Source organism: Varanus komodoensis, unplaced genomic scaffold (assembly GCF_004798865.1).
Source record: "Varanus komodoensis strain SLA01 unplaced genomic scaffold, ASM479886v1 scaffold60, whole genome shotgun sequence".
NCBI classification, from domain to species: domain Eukaryota; kingdom Metazoa; phylum Chordata; class Lepidosauria; order Squamata; family Varanidae; genus Varanus; species Varanus komodoensis.
This window is the reverse complement of record NW_025336223.1, coordinates 785,943-805,897: the sequence shown is the minus strand read 5'-3', so window position 1 is coordinate 805,897 and position 19,955 is coordinate 785,943. Positions and strand designations below refer to the sequence as shown.

Sequence of the window (19,955 nt, the reverse complement as noted above, 5' to 3'; positions counted from 1 at the left end):
GCCAATTATCTCTTTCTCCCCTCCACATTTATGTTTCATTCGAGAATAGTCAGCTGCAAAAAGACAATTACCTGCTACCTTCTGCAAAAGCAACAATCAACGCTTTCCTACAAAATGATGGCACTACTTCATAGACACACAAAAACAGAGCAAGTCAGAAAGGGCCTCCTGGGTCATTTAGTCTAATTCCCCGGCTCCAGCTGGCTCCGCTCATGACATGCCTACCATATACTTCAGAGCTACAGAAGTTGTTTCTGATGGTTGTTTTTAAAATCCAGCCTTAAAAATGAAATTTGTTTTTGTCTGATGCAGAAAAAGGACTTCCCAAGCAAGCAGTTCTTTATTGTATTTGTTATAAAGCCAGAGGACTATGCCTGTGGGGGTTCGATGCCAGCCTCGGTTCAAGGTAAGATGGCTCTGGCTGGCAAGAGCAGAGTGCTTCTCTTGGGCAGAGTTTGAAATTAGTAAGGGTATCTAAAGAGGTGTTTTAAATGTAATGTCTTGTCTCTGCATTACATACTTTCCAGTGAGCTATTGATTTGGACATACAAGTGAGTGCTATCCCAGTTGGCTCATCTAAGCAAGTTGCCCGTATCTCCTTCCCTTAGCAATGGCACATACAGTGCAGTGTTGGCTGCTTCCCAGCGAACAAAAAAAGCGTTAACTGATGGAAGGCAGGGGGTTTCAAATACATTTTTTGTCATCTGCTGCAATAATTCAGGATAGCACTGAGCCATAGCACTCTTTGAATTTTGCATACTAACAAACTGGAAGTATTTCTATTAATGTATGCAGTAAAATATTCCCAAAGGAGTATATGTTACATGCTGGTTTGTTTCAATTTAATTTGTGCAAAGCTCTACCAAGCCTTCTGATCTGGCATGCTAAGATTCTTCCTCCAAAACCTCATCCTTCAGGAAAGCGTGATACCAAGAGAAGGAAGATTGCAGGGGTGGGTGGTTGTTGCCTCGAGATGCCTTGCATGCTTCGAAGTGGTGCAAAGCCTTCTCAGTCCCAGTGGTGAGCGCACCCAATTTGTTTTTAGTTCCCCCCGCCCCCCACAGACATGCAGCCCCTACAAGTTCCCACCAGACAAGAGAGCTTTGGGTCAAGTAATGTTCCCCCTGCTTACTCCAAGTCTTGTCAATAATTTTAGCATTTGTTGATTTCATTCGCCCATTTGTATGCTGCTTTTCTTGTACGATTAAAACATCCGCAGCATTATTCCAAAAAGGACAGAGAATAACCATTTCTGCATCTTCCCCAAATTGGTGAGGGATCATACAGTGCTGCAGATTGTACTGTTCAAAATAGACCTTAAATAGTTGTTGCGTGACATTTTTCTGATCTCCTTGTTACAGGAACAGCTAACAGCACATTGCTCCACAAGCGAATCAAGACGTTTGAAGTGACAGTTACACCTTCAGTTAAAGGTTCCTGGCAGTATTTCTGGGTCTTCACAGGATCAGCCTCAGACAGATCAGTCAGCTCTGCACAGATCCGTTCTCTTAAGATTAGTACCACATGGCCGCCAAGCATGGAGCCATTATTTTTCTGGGGCCAAACCAAACCTGACCTTAAATGTGCCTTTGCATTTCATGTGCAGGTGCAGGGGAAAGGGATTAAGATCACTGAGAACATGGAGGAACATTTAAACCTTTCCCTCCTCTATGGCCATCTGGAGCAAAACCCCTTTTCTGAAGCTAACGTTTGCGTTGCAGAGTGAGGTGGGGACTCCCTGCACTGGCATTTCCAGCCAATGCAAATAGAAGAGCGATTTTCCTCAGGGCTGCAGCAGGAGAGGAATGAGTCACAATCCCCCTCTACAGTTGCTCCAGTCTCACTTGATGACCTTTCTCAGCTCATGCACTTGTCTTTCTTTTAGAAGCACCTGTTAGGGGTGTACATTATGCCTAGTGTAGACACCAGAAGGAAGTGGGGGACGAGGTAGAGTGCCATCAGGTATACCAGCTCCTTCCCAATCGATTTCAATTGTAGGACTGAAGTCAGAGCCTGGGTTATGTGTTGGTCTGACCTGCTGCAGGAGCAAAGTAAGCACTTGCATAATGGAGGACGAAGCAAGGTATTTACAGTGCTGCTTGCTGTTCTCGTAGAAAGAGAGCCTCTGGAGATTGGGAAGACACATGGAGGTTTTAGGAGAAAGAGGCATAATAGGAGATAGGTGGGTTTTCCTGTGCTGATATTGGACCCATTCTCTTCCCTCAGGTTCTGTTTACGTGCGTGCCATCCTTTTCAGCTTTCTGAGCTTCTTCTCATTTTATCTGGTTGCACTGCTGGTGGCATTTGTGCAGTGTATCAGGTGGGTGAAGCATTTCAAGTTCAACAGACAGAGGGCAAGCCTCTGTCTCATTCTGCAAATGTTATGCCAGACCCTCCAGGAAATCAAGAGAAGAGGGGCAAGCAAGAAGTTGTACTCAGTTCTTTATGAGAGATGGCTAGACGTGTCTAGAAAGGCATTTTCCCTTTATGTTTCTAATGTAACTCTCTGTATTCTCTTCCAAAACAAAGTAGGCTTATTACATTAACATAGTTCAGACATCAGTGTCCTTTAGAGCATGGTTATTATGCTTTTGTGCATATGAGCTATTTATTACTTGTGCAGCTTACTGACCAGTCTACTGTAACCCCTCCCTGGACAAGGTAGAAAGCCCCATACCCCTCCCTCCCCAATTCTGCCAAGCGGTTCTTACTGTTCCCGGAGAAAGAGTGCATTAAGTGTGCATTTCTTTCCAGTGTTACTTTGGTTCAAATTCCTTGTTAATCGGTGTGGATTCTGCGTAAAGCAGTAGAAATGCATAATCTCCAGGGAGAGATTTCTATGCACAATGGAAGCAAAGATTAGATTCAGACCTTTAGCAAATATATGCTAGTATCCTGCTTTTGTCTCACTTGTTAAAGGACGTTAACCATGTTTCTTTCAGTTTACACAGGGCGTGCTATAAGCAAGCTGTAAGGCACCAGAACATTGGTCCATTTGGTTTCTAAACCATTCTTCTATACCTAGAGCATTTCTAGACAGTTCTTTTATTGGGCACTTGCCGTGCCTCACTTAGCAGGTGCTGTGGATGATGTGATAATCTTCCAGGCATCTCCCAAACTTTCCAAGCATTATAATGGGGTTTTTTTTGACCCCAGAAAATCCGGCATTTGGGATGCTAGTCTAGCCTAGTTGCACAGTTCTGCTGATGGCAGAGTGCCACCTAGAGGTTACCTAGCATAAGGGGAAAAACCAAACCCCACTATGTGAGTATCCAGTGAAATCTAGAAACAGAAGGAACAGTAAAATGTCAGGTTAGAAATCTAGTCTAGAAATCCCCGTAAATGGACAGTGGCCGCTTACTTTATAGGTGATGGTTTTGGGCTTTTTACTTACTTTATATAGGTGAGAGCTGTTTAGTTTTGCTGAGTAATTAGCCATGTTTTTGCTTGATTTCAGGAGTCATAGGAAGACTTCAGCTGGAGGACACAGTCCCAATGATGGTAATATTTTGGCACAAAGTGCTATTACCGCTGAAGAAACTTCATGGGTCATTGTGTCCAGTCTTCTGCTAACAGCAGAAATCCTGTGATACCCTAGTTGTGGGGCAGGGGCAGGATTACTTCTGTTCTCTTCTCTGCTTTCTGTGAAGGCCCACTTGTGGGGTCCATGCAAGCCCCAGGCCAGCTTCAGAAATGTCTTGAGTGTTAGGGAACTGATGCTCATCCCACTTTCCAAGAAAGGGAAGGTGCCCACCTATGTGTCACAATGAAGTGCCTTTGTCCTCAGTTCTTACCTAATGTGTTCATGAGAGCAGCTGCAGAGAATCCTTCCACAATATTGCTGCAGCTTTTGTCAGATGTATAATATTTTTCTTTGCTTCTTTCTCTTATTTATTCTTTTTGTGGACTCTTGGCCCTTGTTTCAGTTTCTAGAAAAGTTTGTGACCTCTCTGACTGGCAGCCATGGGCCAGCAGCACAATAGCTGTTGTTCTACCAAGGAGGAGACTCTGTGTTACAATGACCACAACTGCTGCCTTTCTTTCTTGGAGAAGTCTCACAAGAGTAAGGTTCTCAGCACTGCCCAGCAGTTCACAATGCTGGTGAGGCAGAATGAGCATATTTATTTCAGGGCTCCCATTTGTGAAGTACATGAATAGCTGCAAAGCCTGATTTTCTCCCCAAGACCATGGAGATGGCGTTGAGGCTCTCTTTGGCTCTGGCATCCATAGCTGCCTCTTCAGCATTAGTCATCTCTGTGATGGTGCACCCCTTGTCCATCTGTGATAGGAGTGTTGCTCCTGTTGGCTTGGCATCCACTAGTCCTGGTGCTGGTTATGCTTCCATAGGGTGGATGTTGAAGCTATTAATTCATGTGTACTCAGGACTGAAGGTTGACTTTTACACATAAAAACTGTAAGTCCCTTGAATCAAGACCCAGAAGCAGCTGCAAAATGTAGTAGTAAAAACAGAAAGCATTGCTGAGACTCATCACCATGCAATGCATACTTTTGGCTTGATTGCCTTTTATTCCTTTTTTCTCCTCAGTCTGTTGCTCTTTGGGATTCTCTGATCATTGATTTTAAGAAAGTGGTGCTGTAGAAACCAGCTTTGTTTTATCAAAACTTGTTAAGAATGCACTGGCTGCATATATAGCTTGCAAACTTATGTAGCCCATGAATGATTCTGTATGACTCTTCAAAAAACTTAAGCATCTGAACTGAAGCAGTTAGATACACTTGATGCAAATATTTGAGAACTCCATTTGAAGAGATGAAAATTTGACACTTTTTTTTGTTTGGTCAGATTTTGCGGGGGGGGTTGCTATGTTTCATCACCACTGGTGGCCATTTTATGGTGGCCATTTGAGCAAATTTCAGGGGCTAAGATTTTGAAGTTTGAGCAAATTGTGTCTTTTTTAAAAAGTGCAGTCTTAGAAGTTCTCCTCTTGTAAATATCCTTGCTGGTTATATCCTTTCCACACAGTGTTTTGTTTAGCTAGCAGAGTCATATTCCTTATTTGTCAAAGAACTTGTTAATTCTCTCTTCCACTTCAGTTTGACAAGTGGAAGTGAGTGGAATCTGCAGGGCCCTTTCCAAGTCTACTGTTCTATGATTTGCACTAATTGTGCAACCTGAAAGAAACGTACAACATTTTTACAGAATGGGGGGAATGTCTGATACAGTCTGCCATAAACGCTAAGGAATGCCTTTGAGCTCAAATGAAATGGAATTCCCAGCATCGCACTTCCCTAGTAAATGCTTCAGCTCTCACCATGCTCAGGGTTCTTTATGTATGCAACCCGGGTATAGGCACACACGAGCTGAATGCTGAGAGCTGATTCATATGCCCTACCTTTGTATGTTCTCTGTGTGGGGAAGGCTGGAGCTGCTTTGCTTCTTGTGATGGCTCCCTGTGTCCACATAAAGAGAGGCAGAGGTTGGCAGGCAAACTGTCCTTCACCAGCCCCTTTAGTCTTTCTTCAGTTTAGGGTTCTTTCTTCGCAGTTCAGGATGAGAGCCTCAGATGTGATTGGCTTAGATTCCAGGACCGTGGGTTGCCTGGAATCTGGAAGCCAGCCTGGGCTAGGGACTGGCCTCAAGCCTATTGGTTTCTTCCAGGGAGGGGGCTATTCTTATGCAGTTCCTTTTTTCCGATGCTTAAGGGTCTCTCATGCAGAACTATACAACTCCTTTTTTGTCCATATGTAGCATCCTTGCCTTGTCTATTCCCTGCCTTCCTTGCTTTTCTTGTAAGTATTCCCTTGCTTATGAGCAGTCTTTTATTCATGAGTATGTCAGCAGTCCTACTGCAGGTGAAGGGAAATTGTTCTGTGCTAGCACCATGGAAAATAGTATTCCCATTCCTGAGATGCCCTTTGGAAAGAACCAGCTAATTGCAGGATTGGTGTTTTACCCATGGCCAGCCTCTCTGGCCCTCTGCTCCCCCTTTCTCCTATCCTCATCAGAACCCTCATTCTTGTATCTGGAGGCCTTAGCAAGGTGAGTGGTGGGGTGTCACCTGATCCCCACTGGGGACGAGCTGAGCAAGCCACCCTCAGGCAATGCTTTTTGCAGAAGAGTCTGCTCTTTGTTTTAAGCAAGGGTCTTTGAAGCCACTCTGTTGCTGATGGCCTGTGGGGGCTTTTGGCCTGTCTGATAAGGCCATTCATTGTCTGTTTCCATTGTAGGATTTGGAACTGTGGCTGCCTCTCATCCTATCACTGCCAGCACCCCAGAGGGAAGCAGCTACGGAGCTATTGGTATGGTAACTCTGGAATGCCAAAGACATTATTAGATATGTCATTACAGTCTGTTCAACTGATAGTAATCTTATATTACTGTATATAAAACAGGCATGGCCAGACTTGCTCCATGGAAGAGCCACATATGGTAAAAGTCAGGTGTCTGAGAGCAACAAGCAGGCACCTGTGGGTGGAGGCAGGGGTAGCAAGCAGTGAGCAAGAAAATAAACTCAAAGAGCCGCATGTGGCCACCCTGGATATGTAAAATAGCTATATTACTATAGTAATATTATATTACTATATTCTGGTTCCCGACTCCTAGCTGAGCAGATCAAAAGAAGCTGCCCCAGCTGGTCTAGGGACCACTGGCTGGGTACAAGCGACCAAGCCCCCAGAGAATGAGAAATCAAAGCGCGTGAACAGGGAGAGCTAACAGGAGATTGACAGGAGAAGGCCCTAACATTTCCCCCCTTAGTTTCCCCCCCTTTGTCCCCCCTTTGTTTTCTTTCTTGTAACACACTACCATTTACTGGTAGGGCTCTGTTGTTAACCTTCAGGGAAGACAGGAGAAATCACTGGTTGTTGCGAAGCAAAATAATTTGTTACCAAGCAAGCTCTAATCAAAAAGGCAGTAGAAAGCACGGACCGAGAAGACTCCCCCCGTGGAGGTGACCTGCACAGTCTGTGCAATACTTGTTTTCTTGCCTGAGGGCAACATGGCCTACATGTGTAGCTAGTCGCCCTGTTAGAAGAAAAGGTGAGAGCACTAGAGCAGTGAGTATCCGCCCTCAACAAAATAAAAGATGAGTTTTTAGACAGAGCAACAGCTAAGAGTAGTACAGAAACTAGAAGTGCAATAGCACACTGAGGCAGAAAAGGAGAATCCTGAGGGAAGGGATAATGAGGAGGAAACTCCCTGGAAAAGGGTGACAGGGCAGAAGAACTAGAAGACACTCTGCACCAGTGGAACTATGGGACTGCTGTCATTTAGTCAAGATTGTGACTGGAGGGCAGCCTGCTGTGGAGGAACTGCAAGACATCCCATGCAACACTGAACATGAGGCTAAAGGTCAGCCAAGTAGTAACAACAATACTAAGGCTTGCAAGAACAAGAAAATAAGAATGTTAGTTGTGGGAGACTCCCTCTTGTGTGGGATGGAAGCACATGTATATCAGGGAGACTCGCGGACTTGTCAGATATGCTGTGTCCTTGGAGGACAGATTGATGACATAGCTGAAAGATTACCAAGGCTCATAAAGTCCACTGACAAGTATCTCTTCTTTCGTATACATGTGGGAAGACATGGCAGTGGCAAGCAGAGCTTTGAAAGCATAACTGATTTTGAAGCTTTACGGAGGAAAGTCAAGAACTTTGGAACCCTGATAATCCTTTTGATCCTTCCAGTTCTTGGAAGGGCAATAGACAGGGAAAGAAAGATACTCCAAGTGAATGCCTGGCTATGAGGTGGTGCTAAAGTGAGAGATTTGAATTCTGGACCACAGGCTACCCTTCCTGGAAGATGGACTGTTGGAAGTGGATGAGTTGTACCTTACAAGGACTGGAAATAATGTGTTTGGCATCAGCATGATAAAGTTTATCAGGAAGGCTTAAACTGAATCCTACAGGGGAGGGAGAAGTACACCTGGGTGTAACAACAGACAAAGCCTTATACATCACAACAGAGCAGCTCTAACAATGCCCAGTAAAAGTATTCCAAACATAGGAAGAAAGCTAGAGTATAAAGCATGTGGTGTTCAATGGCAGCTCAAGGTTGATAAGTGCCAGATGACTGGAGAAAGGCTAATGTTGTCCCCATCTTCATGTAAGGAAAAGAGGAAGAACCTGGGAACTACAGATCAATCACCCTGACATCAATTCCTGGGAAAATTTATTGTTGTGAGCTGCCCCGAGGCCTCAGCAAATGGGGCGGCATAGAAGCTTTCTAAACAAACAAAATTCTGGAGCAAATTATAAAGCAGTCAGTCTGCAAACACCTTGAAAGCAGTGCACTGATTACTAGAAACTAGCATAGATTTCTCAAGAACAAATCCTGCCGGACTATTCTAATTTCGGTTTTTGATTGGGTAACCTTCCTGATGGACTATGGCAATGTTGTGGACATAATCTATCTTGACTTTAGGAAAGCTTTTGACAAAGTAGCCTATGATACACTGATTAGCAATCTAGGTAACAGTGGCCTAAACAGAACAACTATCAGGCGGATCCACAGTTGGCTACGGAATTGGACTCAAACTGTGCTCATCAATGGCTCCTTCTCGAACTGGAGAGAGGTAACAATTGGGGTACCACAGGATTCAGTCCTGGACCCGATGCTTTTCAACATATTTATTAATCATTTGGATGAGGAAGTGCAGGGGATGATTATCCAATTTGCAGATGAAACAAAACTAGGTGGAATTAGCTAATACCCTGGAAGATAGAACCAAAATTCAAGGTGACCTTGAAAGGTTGGAGCACTGCACTGAAATTCAGTGGGGACAAATGCCAAGTTCTGCACCTGGGAAAAAGAAACCAACTGCATTGTTGCAAGTGTTCAGGGGAGGACATCAAGGATAGTCTGTGGATTGGAAACAGAGCCCTATGAGGAGAGAATAAAAAAACTGGGCATTTTTAACCTCGGGAGGAAAAGACTGAGGGGAGATAGGATAGCACTGATTCTGTGATTACTGTTTGTGAACAATTGCTTAAAGGAGGTGACAGTAAGATGTGGAAAATGGAATGTGCTTGTCAAAACGGGAGATGAGAAAGGGGGAGAACAAGATATAGCAGGTGGAATATAATCTGGATTACACACAGGTGAAGGTCTGCCATGAAGGAGCAAAACTGCCTCATTCATATGTCAGGGTCAGGCGTTGCCACCCCAGCACTGCAGTGCAACCCACAGCCTCTCTTCAGCCCTGCCCCCTAACCCAGCTCATCGTCCAGCCCCTCTCACCTGGGGAAAAGTGCCTTCTACACTTTTCACCGGGGGGGGGGGGGAGTGCTGGCTCCCAAAGCTTCCCCAGATTCCCTTCCTGATGGAAGGCAAGGTTAGCCTTAGGCGTGGACAACCTAGGAGCCTGCTGGTGTGCTAGCTTAGTCCTCAACAAAAGCAGAGGCAACTAAAGCAGTGACTGAAAATGTTAACACCTTCATCAAAGTTTTTCATGCTGTTTGGATATTAACTATAAAATGAATATTAGTTGGCTTTAAGTATTTTCCTGTTTCAGTTTCTAGTTGAATAGCATTTGTTCAAGATAAAAATGAGAAGAATATTTACAGAGCACCATAAAAAGCAGTATGATCTTCACATGCTATAAAGGTCTATATAGAAATATAGAAGACATTGTAAGCTGACCAGGGTGCTTTTTATCCTAGGGCCAACCCTAGGAGACCAGTAGGGAATGTCTGAAGAGGGAGAGAGAATGGGGTGACAGAGTGAGGTATGTATGTGAATGGGTGAGTGGGTGGATGGGGTGTCTGTTAGAGAGAGTTTGGGTGCTGATCACCTTAAAATGTTCTCTTTTAAGATTCTTAAAGAGAAAGTGTGTGATTCTGGGCTTGCCAGCTGCCCATCCTGGCAATTCTGTTGCAGTAACCGTAGAGCCCAATGCTGAGCATTTTCCTTTCTTTCTGTCAATTAGGTTGAAGTGGTGGGGGCTTCGACACCTTGATGCAGGGACATAGAGCAACTGCTGTTGCCACGAGAATGTGAATGTGTTTGAGTGGTATGTGCATGGTCTGAGAATGTGTGTGACTGGTGTGTTTGCCCATGTGTGGTCCTGCCGCACAGCAGACAACCAGTGTGGCCCTCATGCCCAGAATAACTCATGCACTCCTGATTTAAGCTATTGCTTCTGTGGCTTTTCTTTTCTTTTCACCTGCGCAGTAAGGTAGTCTTTACTGATGAGGTTAAGCTTCAGTTTAAAGTAATGTTTTTTGTCATCATAGTGGAATCCTGCATTCAAATAGAGCAAAAGAACTATTTTTCTGATGGCAAGTCAAATAAAAAATATGGCACATTGCAGCCAAAGGTCAGTGCTTCAGTGCCTCAACTTCAGCTGAAGGATTTAAGACGATGAATAACACTCTTCAGTTAAAATCTGTGAGACTTGGTGTTTCATTTTAGCTGAAAATGTCAGTAAATTTACATATTATCTCCAAAAGTTGGTGAGAGTTTTAAAACAGTAAAAGATCGAATGTGTTCAGTCTTCCAAGGAAAGTCAGTCACCCATTCAAGATGGCAGCATTTTCAAGATGGCGATATATGTGCATGCATCAATGTTGAATACATGTTGCAGGTGTATGCTATTCAGACAGACATTTCATGGTTTTAGATACTCTGTAACATTCACTACCTTTAGTCTTACTCATTCGTTCATCACCCTAGACACTAGCTCTTCATAGAGCAGGTTTTCTTCCCAGGTTCATGAACAGTTAATTTAGGACTTTGCATTTTGTCATTGCTGGTTGTTTCCAGGTTATTCAAATGAGAGTGTGCAGTCTGGATCTTATGTCGCTGAATTCCATTTTCAAAACGATAAGCTGTACAGTTGAAGGTGTCTCTTGTTCTCCAAGGTGGAGGCCAAGGTGGAGAAAGTCCAAGCTAGGAGTGAGACTCTCAGTGCCCTGTACTGATGGGCCTCCGGGGCTGCTGTGCCGGGGACAGCAGGAAAGAAGGAGCAAGTAGAGATTCAGGCAGAATGCAAGTGCAGCAGTTCAGTAAAAGGCACTGGAGCTTGCAGGGAAGAGCTGGGAGGTCTAAAGTGCAGTGAACAGGGTATGATATGAAATGCTCCTTAGATGAACTTACTTGATGCCTAGTCAGGCTCTTTGGCTGAGTCTGAAGGTCCTGCATTTGTCATTCGGCTGTTCCAGTTCTGTCAGAGGGACACCTGGCATTACGGAAGGGGCTTCACAGGTGCCAGTTACTATAATAGGGTTAGTTGGGCTGTCTTCCTACACCTCACCTCCTCCTAGCCCTGGCCACAAAAACTTTTATGCCCTCCCTTTTCCTTGAGTTGCAGCTCAGGAGCCATTAGCTCATGTGGCTTATGCTCCAAAGAACATTCCCTCATACGCTCAATATGCCTGTATTGCTTTCAGATGAGTCAAGCTCCAGCGGAGGCCAGCAGTTATCATCTCTGGAGCACAGGCCACCTTGCGGCTCTGAAACAGACAGCTCTGTGGAAGAAGAAAGTGACTTTGATACCATGCCTGAGATTGAAAGTGACAAGAACGTCATCCGCACCAAGGTATCTGTTGCAGATTTCTTACGGAAGGAGTAGCTCATGTACGGCCCCTGCATCATTGTCCTCACTTAAGGCGGCCCCTTTGCCCCTGGCAAGAAGATCTAGAGCATTGTTACTGCACTGGCCTGAGATTTATTTATTTACTACCCTTCCCTACTCCCTACCCTTCAATGGTATCTTATATTTTTCATTGTAAAATTTACCTTAAGAAATCAAAGTCTTTTCTTTTTCATAGTGGATTTGTTGGTAAACCTTGAAAAATCTGAACTTCTTTCCCAGTTGTTTTTAGTGGGACTTCTCTTTGTTTGAAATAGCATCTTGGGTTTTCTTGTTTGTGAACCTAACCAGTATATTGTGAGGTAATTTATTCTTAAGTGTGACGGTTGAGTTTATTTTAAGAATCCAATGAATGTCAGGAAAATTTCCTTGAGTATTTGAATAACCTTGCAAAAACTTATGAAAACTGTCTTCAAGGTTTTTCCTATCAAAATCTTCAGGGTCTCCTCTAAATTGAAGATTATTATATTTACTTTGGACTTCCAAAATTTCAATTGTTTGGTTCATTCTTTCAGTTTCAGAATCTTGTCCTTCTTGTACTTCAATTCTTTCCTGTTTCCTTTTTAATTTTTGTAATTTCTTTTGAATGTTTTTGTATCTCCTTTTTAATTTCTGATATTCCTGGCCACATTTACTGGTTTAAGATGGGAATTTCTTTCTTTATCCTTTCCTGGATTTTCTCCTCTGTTTGTAAATAGAGGAATCAACCAAAAAAGATCTAACACAAAACTCAAGTCACATAATCAGAGATAGTTTTATAAGAATTTGGTATTCAACAAGAAGAAGAATCAGTCCTGCAGTGTCTCCTGTGATGAAGCATATTATGATAAGCATGTTAGGAAAAGCAATGAGTTTATAATACATGGAGAAGATCAACAAAGAGGAATTAAGCCTTGACGAAAATTAAAAGAAGAAAAAAAGATACAATGGCTTCTCTATTTTTAAATTGGTTTCAAGGCTGAAAAGGGAAATTCAAATAGGCAGAGGTGCTGTAAAAGGTCTGCTGTTTTACTGCTGAAATATCATTTATTAGGACAGGTTTACAAGCGATTACTGTAATATGATACTGAAACTGAATGAGTTAAAATATGTATAAAATATTTTGAGGATGAAATATCCCTCCATCAGTGAGAATCCTTATGGACAAAAGACATAAAATTTACAGCTGGTCAACCATTAAGAGAAAACTGGTACCAGATGTTTTCTCATTGGTATATTACCCCAAAATATATTGAGAAAATGGACAAGAATTACACTGGAAAATGTTGGAAATGCAAGGAAGTGGATGGGCCTTTTTACCATATGCGGTGGACAGGTGATGTCAAAAATTGGCAAGAAATACATGCTGAAATAAAGAAAATTTTGAAAATTAATTTTCCTATGAATGCTAAGAGTATGCTATTGAGTATTGTGCTAGAAACTCTTCCAAGAAATATGGAAGAATTGTTTAAATACCTAACAGCAGCTAGAGTTATAATCAAAACAAAATGGAAAGCTGAAGACTGCCCAACTAGTGAAGACTGGAAAAAATAAGGTAGCAGAATACACAGTAATAGCAAAATTAACCAGCTATATAAATAAAAACCTGGCTGTGATAAATGGAAAGCTTATTATATATACTTTACTCAATGAATCACAATTTTAATATGAATGCTTTGTTGCCACTTAAAACAACTTTTTAAAAGAATAGAACATATACTACTATTAAGTATCGTATATACAGTGACCTTGTACAAGAGGTAGCAACTAAAACCATCCCAAAGAAAAAGAAATGCAAGTAAGCAAAATGGCTGTCTGAGGAAGCTTTACAAATAGCTGAGGAAAGAAGGGAAGCGAAAGGCAAGGGAGAAAGAGAAAGATACAAACAATTGAGTGCAGAATTCCTGAGAATAGTTAGAAGAGATAAGAATGCCTTCTTCAATGAACAGTGCAAAGAAATAGAAGAAAACAATAGAATAGGGAGGACCAGAGATCTGTTCAAGAAAATTGGAGAAATGAAGGGAACATTTCATGCAAAGATGGGCATGATAAAGGACCAAAATGTCAGGGACCTAACAGAGGCAGAAGAGATTAAGAAGAGGTGGCAAGATTACACAGAAGAACTATACAAGAAAGAGCTTAATGTCCCTGATAACCACAATGGGGTGGTCACTGACCTCGAGCCAGACATCCTGGAATGTGAAGTCAAATGGGCCTTAGAAAGTCTAAGCAACAACAAAGCCAGTGGAGGCGACAGTATTCCAGCTGAGCAGACTGCAGCCAAGAAATTAAAAGATGCTTGCTCCTGGGGACGAAAGCTATGGCAAATCTAGACAGCATACTAAAAAGCAGAGACATCACCCTGCCAACAAAAGTGCGTATAGTCAAGGCTATGGTTTTCACAGTTGCAATGTATGGCTGTGAAAGCTGGACCATAAGGAAGGCTGAGTGCCAAAGGATTGAGGCCTTTGAATTGTGGTGCTGGAGGAGACTCCTGTGAGTCCCTTGGACTGCAAGGCGATCAAACCGGTCAGTCCTAGAGGAGATCAACCCTGACTGCTCTTTAGAAGGCCAGATACTGAAGATGAAACTCAAATACTTTGGCCACCTAATGAGAAGGAAGGACTCCCTGGAGAAGAGTCTGATGCTGGGAACAATAGATGGCAAAAGAATAAGGGGACGGCAGAGGATGAGGTGGCTGGATGGAGTCACTGAGGTAGTTGGTGTGAGCTTAGGTGGACTCTGGGAGATGGTGGAGGACAGGAAGGCCTGGAGGAATGTTGTCCATGGGGTCACGATGGGTTGGACACGACTTCGCGACTAACAACAACAACACTACAGTGACCAAATTATTATATTTGTTCTGTGAAACTAACTTTCTTATTTTGATATTGTTTCATTTGGGGAAAAAGCAAAAAGCAAAAAATCAATTATCATTTTGTTGGTGGATTTGTAGATATGCTATAAGGTGAATTATCATTTACTTGAGATCCATGTTAACCATTTAAATTTATTTGTTAATTTTAATTAAGTGTTAATCAAATTAAGTGTCAAAATTAATAAGTCAAAATTATATCCATAAATTTGGTTGAAGTAATAATAGTTACTGCCTTTTTGTGAAATTGCCCACATTTAATATTACACGTGATTGTATTATATCCCTTGGTATCTTTTTCTTTTAATTATTTTTTAAAAATCAGTAAAACTCGCTCCAAAAGCAGCATTCTATAACCAAAATGTGAATGAGCTAAGTATGCAAGTTTGGACTGTATGGCCAAGGTACAGAATGTCCATGTAAGGTACCTAGGAAGTCATTTTCCATGCCTTACCCGGTGCAAGCATCTTCTCAGCTCAAACTGTATTGAACCCTTGCTAGTTTAGAGTCCTTTAAAGCATCACAGCAGAGTAAGTGCTCTTTCTCTACTTTTCTAGATGTTCCTCTATCTGTCTGATTTGTCCAGGAAGGACCGGAGAATTGTCAGCAAAAAGTATAAAATCTATTTTTGGTAAGTAGCTGACAAGCACCCTCAGATCAGCCTTTTGCAGTGCCCCCTTAAAGTCCTTCCAGATTACCTTTTCTTGGTATAATAAGCACTACAATGGTGGCAGCCCCAGCAGCTAGTTTCACTGTGTAACCGAAATGGTGACGGAATAGCCTTGATGCTGGAAGATTGGGTAAGCAGGAAATTTCTAGGGTGGGCTTTGCAGTTCCCAAATGGTATGGCTTGAAGAGGAGAGTTCCTTAGCCTGAAGTTAAAAGGGTTGTGTAGTTGCTGCCAGTGGTAGCTCTCACAACCAAAATTGTAGCAATGCCAATATCAATAGCAGAGGTTGCAAGTGGACACGGGTTACAGCTGTCAGCCCAAGGACCAGCTTCTGTTTTGGAGGATCTTGGGGATGGCACTGAGTGGTGTGCCAAACCAAAGGCAAAGACAAAAAGCCCAGCATAGTTTAGATGAAAGTCTTAGGAGGAGCATTCAACTTTTGAGAAAGGTGAACACTGCGCACAAGTTCAGAAACCTCCGCCTGGTGCCGTCATTATATGTTTTTCGGCGCCAGGTCAAGACCTTTTTATTTAACCAATATTTTAATATGTTTTAAGGGATCTGGATTTTATTGTTTGTATTTTATTAATTTTCAGCCAGAGTGGATTGTCAATTTATCTATTTTATTTTCTTGTATGTTGTAAGCCTTCCAGAGACACAAGTAATGGATGGCATACAAATTGAATGAATGAATGACCAATGGCTGGAAGAAAGGGCTGTGCTAGGGAAAGGGAAGGGGGACCTGGCCATCTGAACTCCAGAACATGAGACTGGGCCTGGATGACATCAACATCCATGCATGGAACTGATATGAATCACTTGTACCGTTTTCTGTTTCACCTGAGGGGAATCTATACATACCATTTCCGCTTAGCAAGGTAGTGTAGGAACAAAACAGTAGGAAGTTTAAATTACTTCATGCAACTTCGTACCCCTTTCTTTGTCAATAAGAAGCTGTCCAATGAATGTTTATTATCTCTGTACAGAAAAGGCGGCTTGGGTGAGTTGCCCTGAATCCAAGCCAACAATACACCATTGAACATCATAGGTATCTTTGTAGTTGCATACTATTAGTAGTATAGTTGGCATGGGCTGATAATGCCATGGCTAATTCTGTAGTCTAATAGAGAGCATCTAGGAGGCCAAAGGATTCTTTGATTGAAAACATTTCTATCCTGTCCTTTCCAATAACAGCTCAGGACGACTTGCAATGATAAACTAATACTATAATAATACAATAATATAGTAATTAAAACAATAAATAATAAACACATACACAACAAACACTTTCATAAAACTAAAGAAAAAGAGAAAGGACGAGAAAGAAAAGAAAGTGCGACTGTGAACAGATCTTAAAGCAGCTAAAATCCTTAATTATTAAAGTGATGGCGGAATAAAAAGGTCTGTACCTGGCCCTGGAAAGAGTATAAGGTCAGTGCCAGGCAGACCTCTCTGAGGAGCACATTCCATAGTCTGGGCGCCACTGCAGGCCCTCCTCCGGGTTGATATCCTCCGTACCTCCTTCAAAGAGGGTTCCCAGAGCAAGGCCTCTCCTGATGATCTTAAAGGGCATGAGAGCATGTAGGGAAGGAGATGTTCCTTCAGGTGTCCTGGTCCCAAGCTGTTTAGGGCTTTATAGGTTAATACCAGTACTTTGAATTGGGCTCGGACTTCATGGAGAGCCAGTGCAGTTGATAGAGGACTGGCGTTATATGAGAATAACGGCCGGCCCCCGTCAGCAACCTGGCAGCTCTATTTTGTACCAATTGAAGTATCTGGACCATTTTCAAGGGCAGTCCCACGTAGAGTGCATTACAATAATCCAACGGGGAAATTATCGGAGCATGTGTCACCGTTGCTAGGCAGTGCTCAGAATTACCGGATCCAAGGTCAGAAGCAGCCTTAGAAATACCCTTCATGCCAGGTATTTTCTCTGGGTAGCCATTTTCAGGCAGCTGGATTTAGTTCTGGGGAGTGGGAAGGTAGAAGGCTGGGGTGCCAGTCTGGATCAGTGTAAGCCCACAGGCCTAGTCTCCTTGCCCGTTCGCCCCCCTTCCACCTGCAAGGCCAAATGAAGGCTGTCTGGGGAAGATGGTGTGATTCTTCCCACGCTGGCTGCAAGGGGGCAGGGTGGGGGTTCCACCTTCAGGGTCACAGCCCTGAGGTTGCAGGAACTTGGTTAAAACTTAAGTGAAAATGCTGAGAGGCCTCATAGCCATGATTCAAATGCAGATATTTGCTTATGAATAAACTTCTCATGGTATCCCCATCCTGTAGGAATATCATCACGATTGCTGTCTTCTATGCTCTCCCTGTGGTCCAGCTGGTGATTACGTACCAAACGGTGAGAACTGCCTTCACAACTCATCTTCTGTTAGCCATCCATACCAAAAAAACATTCCTGCGTTCCACTACTTGCACCAACAGTTTACAAAATGTTCTTGAACTGAATTCTGTTAATTCTCATTTTATTATTTATATATAGATTATGTTCTGCTGAAGAAAGCCCTTATCTAGCCGTTAAATAAAAACAGAAATGTATAAGTGGCAGCAAAGAACTGTTGGGTACTCAGTCCTGCTTCAGAAATGCCTGCAATGTCATTGGCATTTGAGTCTAGGAATATGCAGCACCTGTCTTTTTATTTGCCCCCAAACCAATGAAGACACAGGGCAAAAATTATTATTAGTATTAGTAAGATTCTACATCTATACCCTGCCTTTCTTCCCCTTGTGGGGAACCAAAGGCATCTCACAAGGTTCTCCTCCTCCCCATCTTATCCTCACAACAACCACCCTGTGAGGCAGGTTGGGCTGAGAATGTGTGGCTGGCCCACAGTAACCCAGTGAGCTTCATGGCTGAGTTTGGACTAGAACCCAGATCTCCTGAGTCCCAGTCAAATATTTTCACCACTGCAGCATACTGGTGAAAATAAAAAAAAAATCTTATGTAAAATGTAAGTAAATCTATCACAATTAATACATATATACCAGGTACCCCTGCATTGTATATACGACAGGATATGCAACTCTTGCTAAAGAGAATGATGCACAGGCGTCTGCACAGGCAGCCCTGCCATGTATTTGTCACTTCACAAATTAGGCATAAAAACACCCATTCAAAAATGGAAAGTGTTATCATCCACCCATTGTGTTTTTGCAGGTGACCATTTATCCTTCCAATGTTGTAACAATAATCTTTTAGCTGTCAAAAGGGCATGGAGAATCCATTTATGTTGATCTTGCAATGAGTTCCAAGAGATGGGTAGATAGTTAAGGGGAACCTGTAAATATTAAAGGAGTTTCCATCACAAAATTTACCTGAATTATTGAATAAAGGAATTATTCCAAAAGGAAGCAGTCATTGGTCATTGCCGAAACACATGAGTAAGAAAAGCATTAGCTGCATTTGAACACAAATTCATGGTTAGCATCCCTGCCCTTGCTATGTTTAGCTCCTACAGGCATTTGCCGCCTCTGGACTTGCTGAATACCGGAAGCTGGCAAACCAAACTGTAGATTAATGTCTGATTCCCTGAGTGGCAGACCTTCCATGCATGGAGACCTGCAGACCAGGCAGCTGGCTTTGGCTTGCAGGGGCACATAGGCAGCTTCCTCTTCGAGTATGAGGGCCTTCAGCCAGCTAGAATCTCGTACCACCACCTGCCAAGATGGTTTTCATTCAGGGCATTTTTCAGTTAAAACAAAGTACTCTCTGGCAGTCACTAATGTGGGGATGGTGATATTCTCTTGAGAGTTCTGCTTTCCAGCCTGTGGTCTCAGATATCCACAGGAACTCTACAGAGTATGTTTGATAACACTGCTTCTAATCGCTGCAGGCACAAATTCAAATACACATCTAAAATACAGACATTGATTTCCCTCCATTGCACTAAATTAACTGTGCATTTATATATGTATTAAAATGCACACCATGTTTCTGATCAAGGTTGCAGAATAGTATCTCGCTGCTGTTTTTCTCCTGCAACAACCATGTGTAAGAATTTGCACATTCACCTGCCTAATGGAAAGTAAATCAGTTAAAACACAAGAAGGATTCAGGATAATAATATGCACCTGTAGTACTATAACAGTGTTGGAAACAGAACCTGACCTATTGCCACAACATCTCTTCGGTTTTTCCACTTCATGGCAGCTGTGCTTTCTTCCCATCTCCAGTCCTGAATCTTCCCTGGGATACTGGCTCAGATTAGAGTATTTTCCCGCACCTTCCATTTTTTTAAAACAGTGCTAGTAGTACTGGTGTGTGGTTAACAGGCATATTGCTGAAGAAGGAATAAGTATTCTTCCATCCTCTGGGGGAGCCCTTAACATTTCTTCCTTCTGCTTTCCTTCTATAATGGATAATTCTAGCAGACCAAGGAGACTTAAACTGCATGCACACTCAGGCACCCCCCTCCCCCACCACCTGCACTGTGTAGCTGAATTCCAAAGCAATGGAATGCAATTGGATTGTTCATGAAGTTTCATGTACATTTTGCTTTGACCATTATAGCCTGAATATTGTGTACAAGATGCAAGTGAACCTTATGCTGTCTTTCCTCACTTTCCAGGTGGTGAATGTGACTGGGAATCAGGACATCTGCTATTATAACTTCCTTTGTGCTCATCCACTGGGGGTCCTAAGGTGTGTGATTATTCCCAGTACGTTGTTTGTGCTTTACATTTATTATTCTTTCCATGCAAGGCTATCTTCTTGGGCGAGTAAGATGAGAGGCCATCACCTCCATGGTGAATGAAGGGAATCATGCGTAAAGGCATGTCCCCTTGATTTTTGTACAGATATCTCCCTTTGAATGAATGATTTTATTATGGTCATCGACCAATAATATTTAACAAAATAATCCAGCCTAAAACAAA

The 19,955-nt window shown here is 42.7% G+C and overlaps 1 protein-coding gene across 1 annotated transcript in view; it reads left to right on the top strand.

The window, feature by feature from the left end:
• Positions 1-303: 303 nt before the first annotated feature.
• Positions 304-19,955, top strand: part of SIDT1 (SID1 transmembrane family member 1) — a 52,664-nt gene continuing 33,012 nt past the window's right edge. Inside the window, exons 1-9 of the mRNA XM_044449654.1 lie at positions 304-406; positions 1,362-1,517; positions 2,206-2,320; positions 3,458-3,501; positions 6,190-6,261; positions 11,351-11,499; positions 14,965-15,038; positions 17,355-17,421; positions 19,649-19,722. Coding sequence (XP_044305589.1) covers positions 307-406; positions 1,362-1,517; positions 2,206-2,320; positions 3,458-3,501; positions 6,190-6,261; positions 11,351-11,499; positions 14,965-15,038; positions 17,355-17,421; positions 19,649-19,722 — 851 coding nt within the window. The 5' untranslated portion in view covers positions 304-306. The remainder of the gene's footprint in view (positions 407-1,361; positions 1,518-2,205; positions 2,321-3,457; positions 3,502-6,189; positions 6,262-11,350; positions 11,500-14,964; positions 15,039-17,354; positions 17,422-19,648; positions 19,723-19,955) is intronic.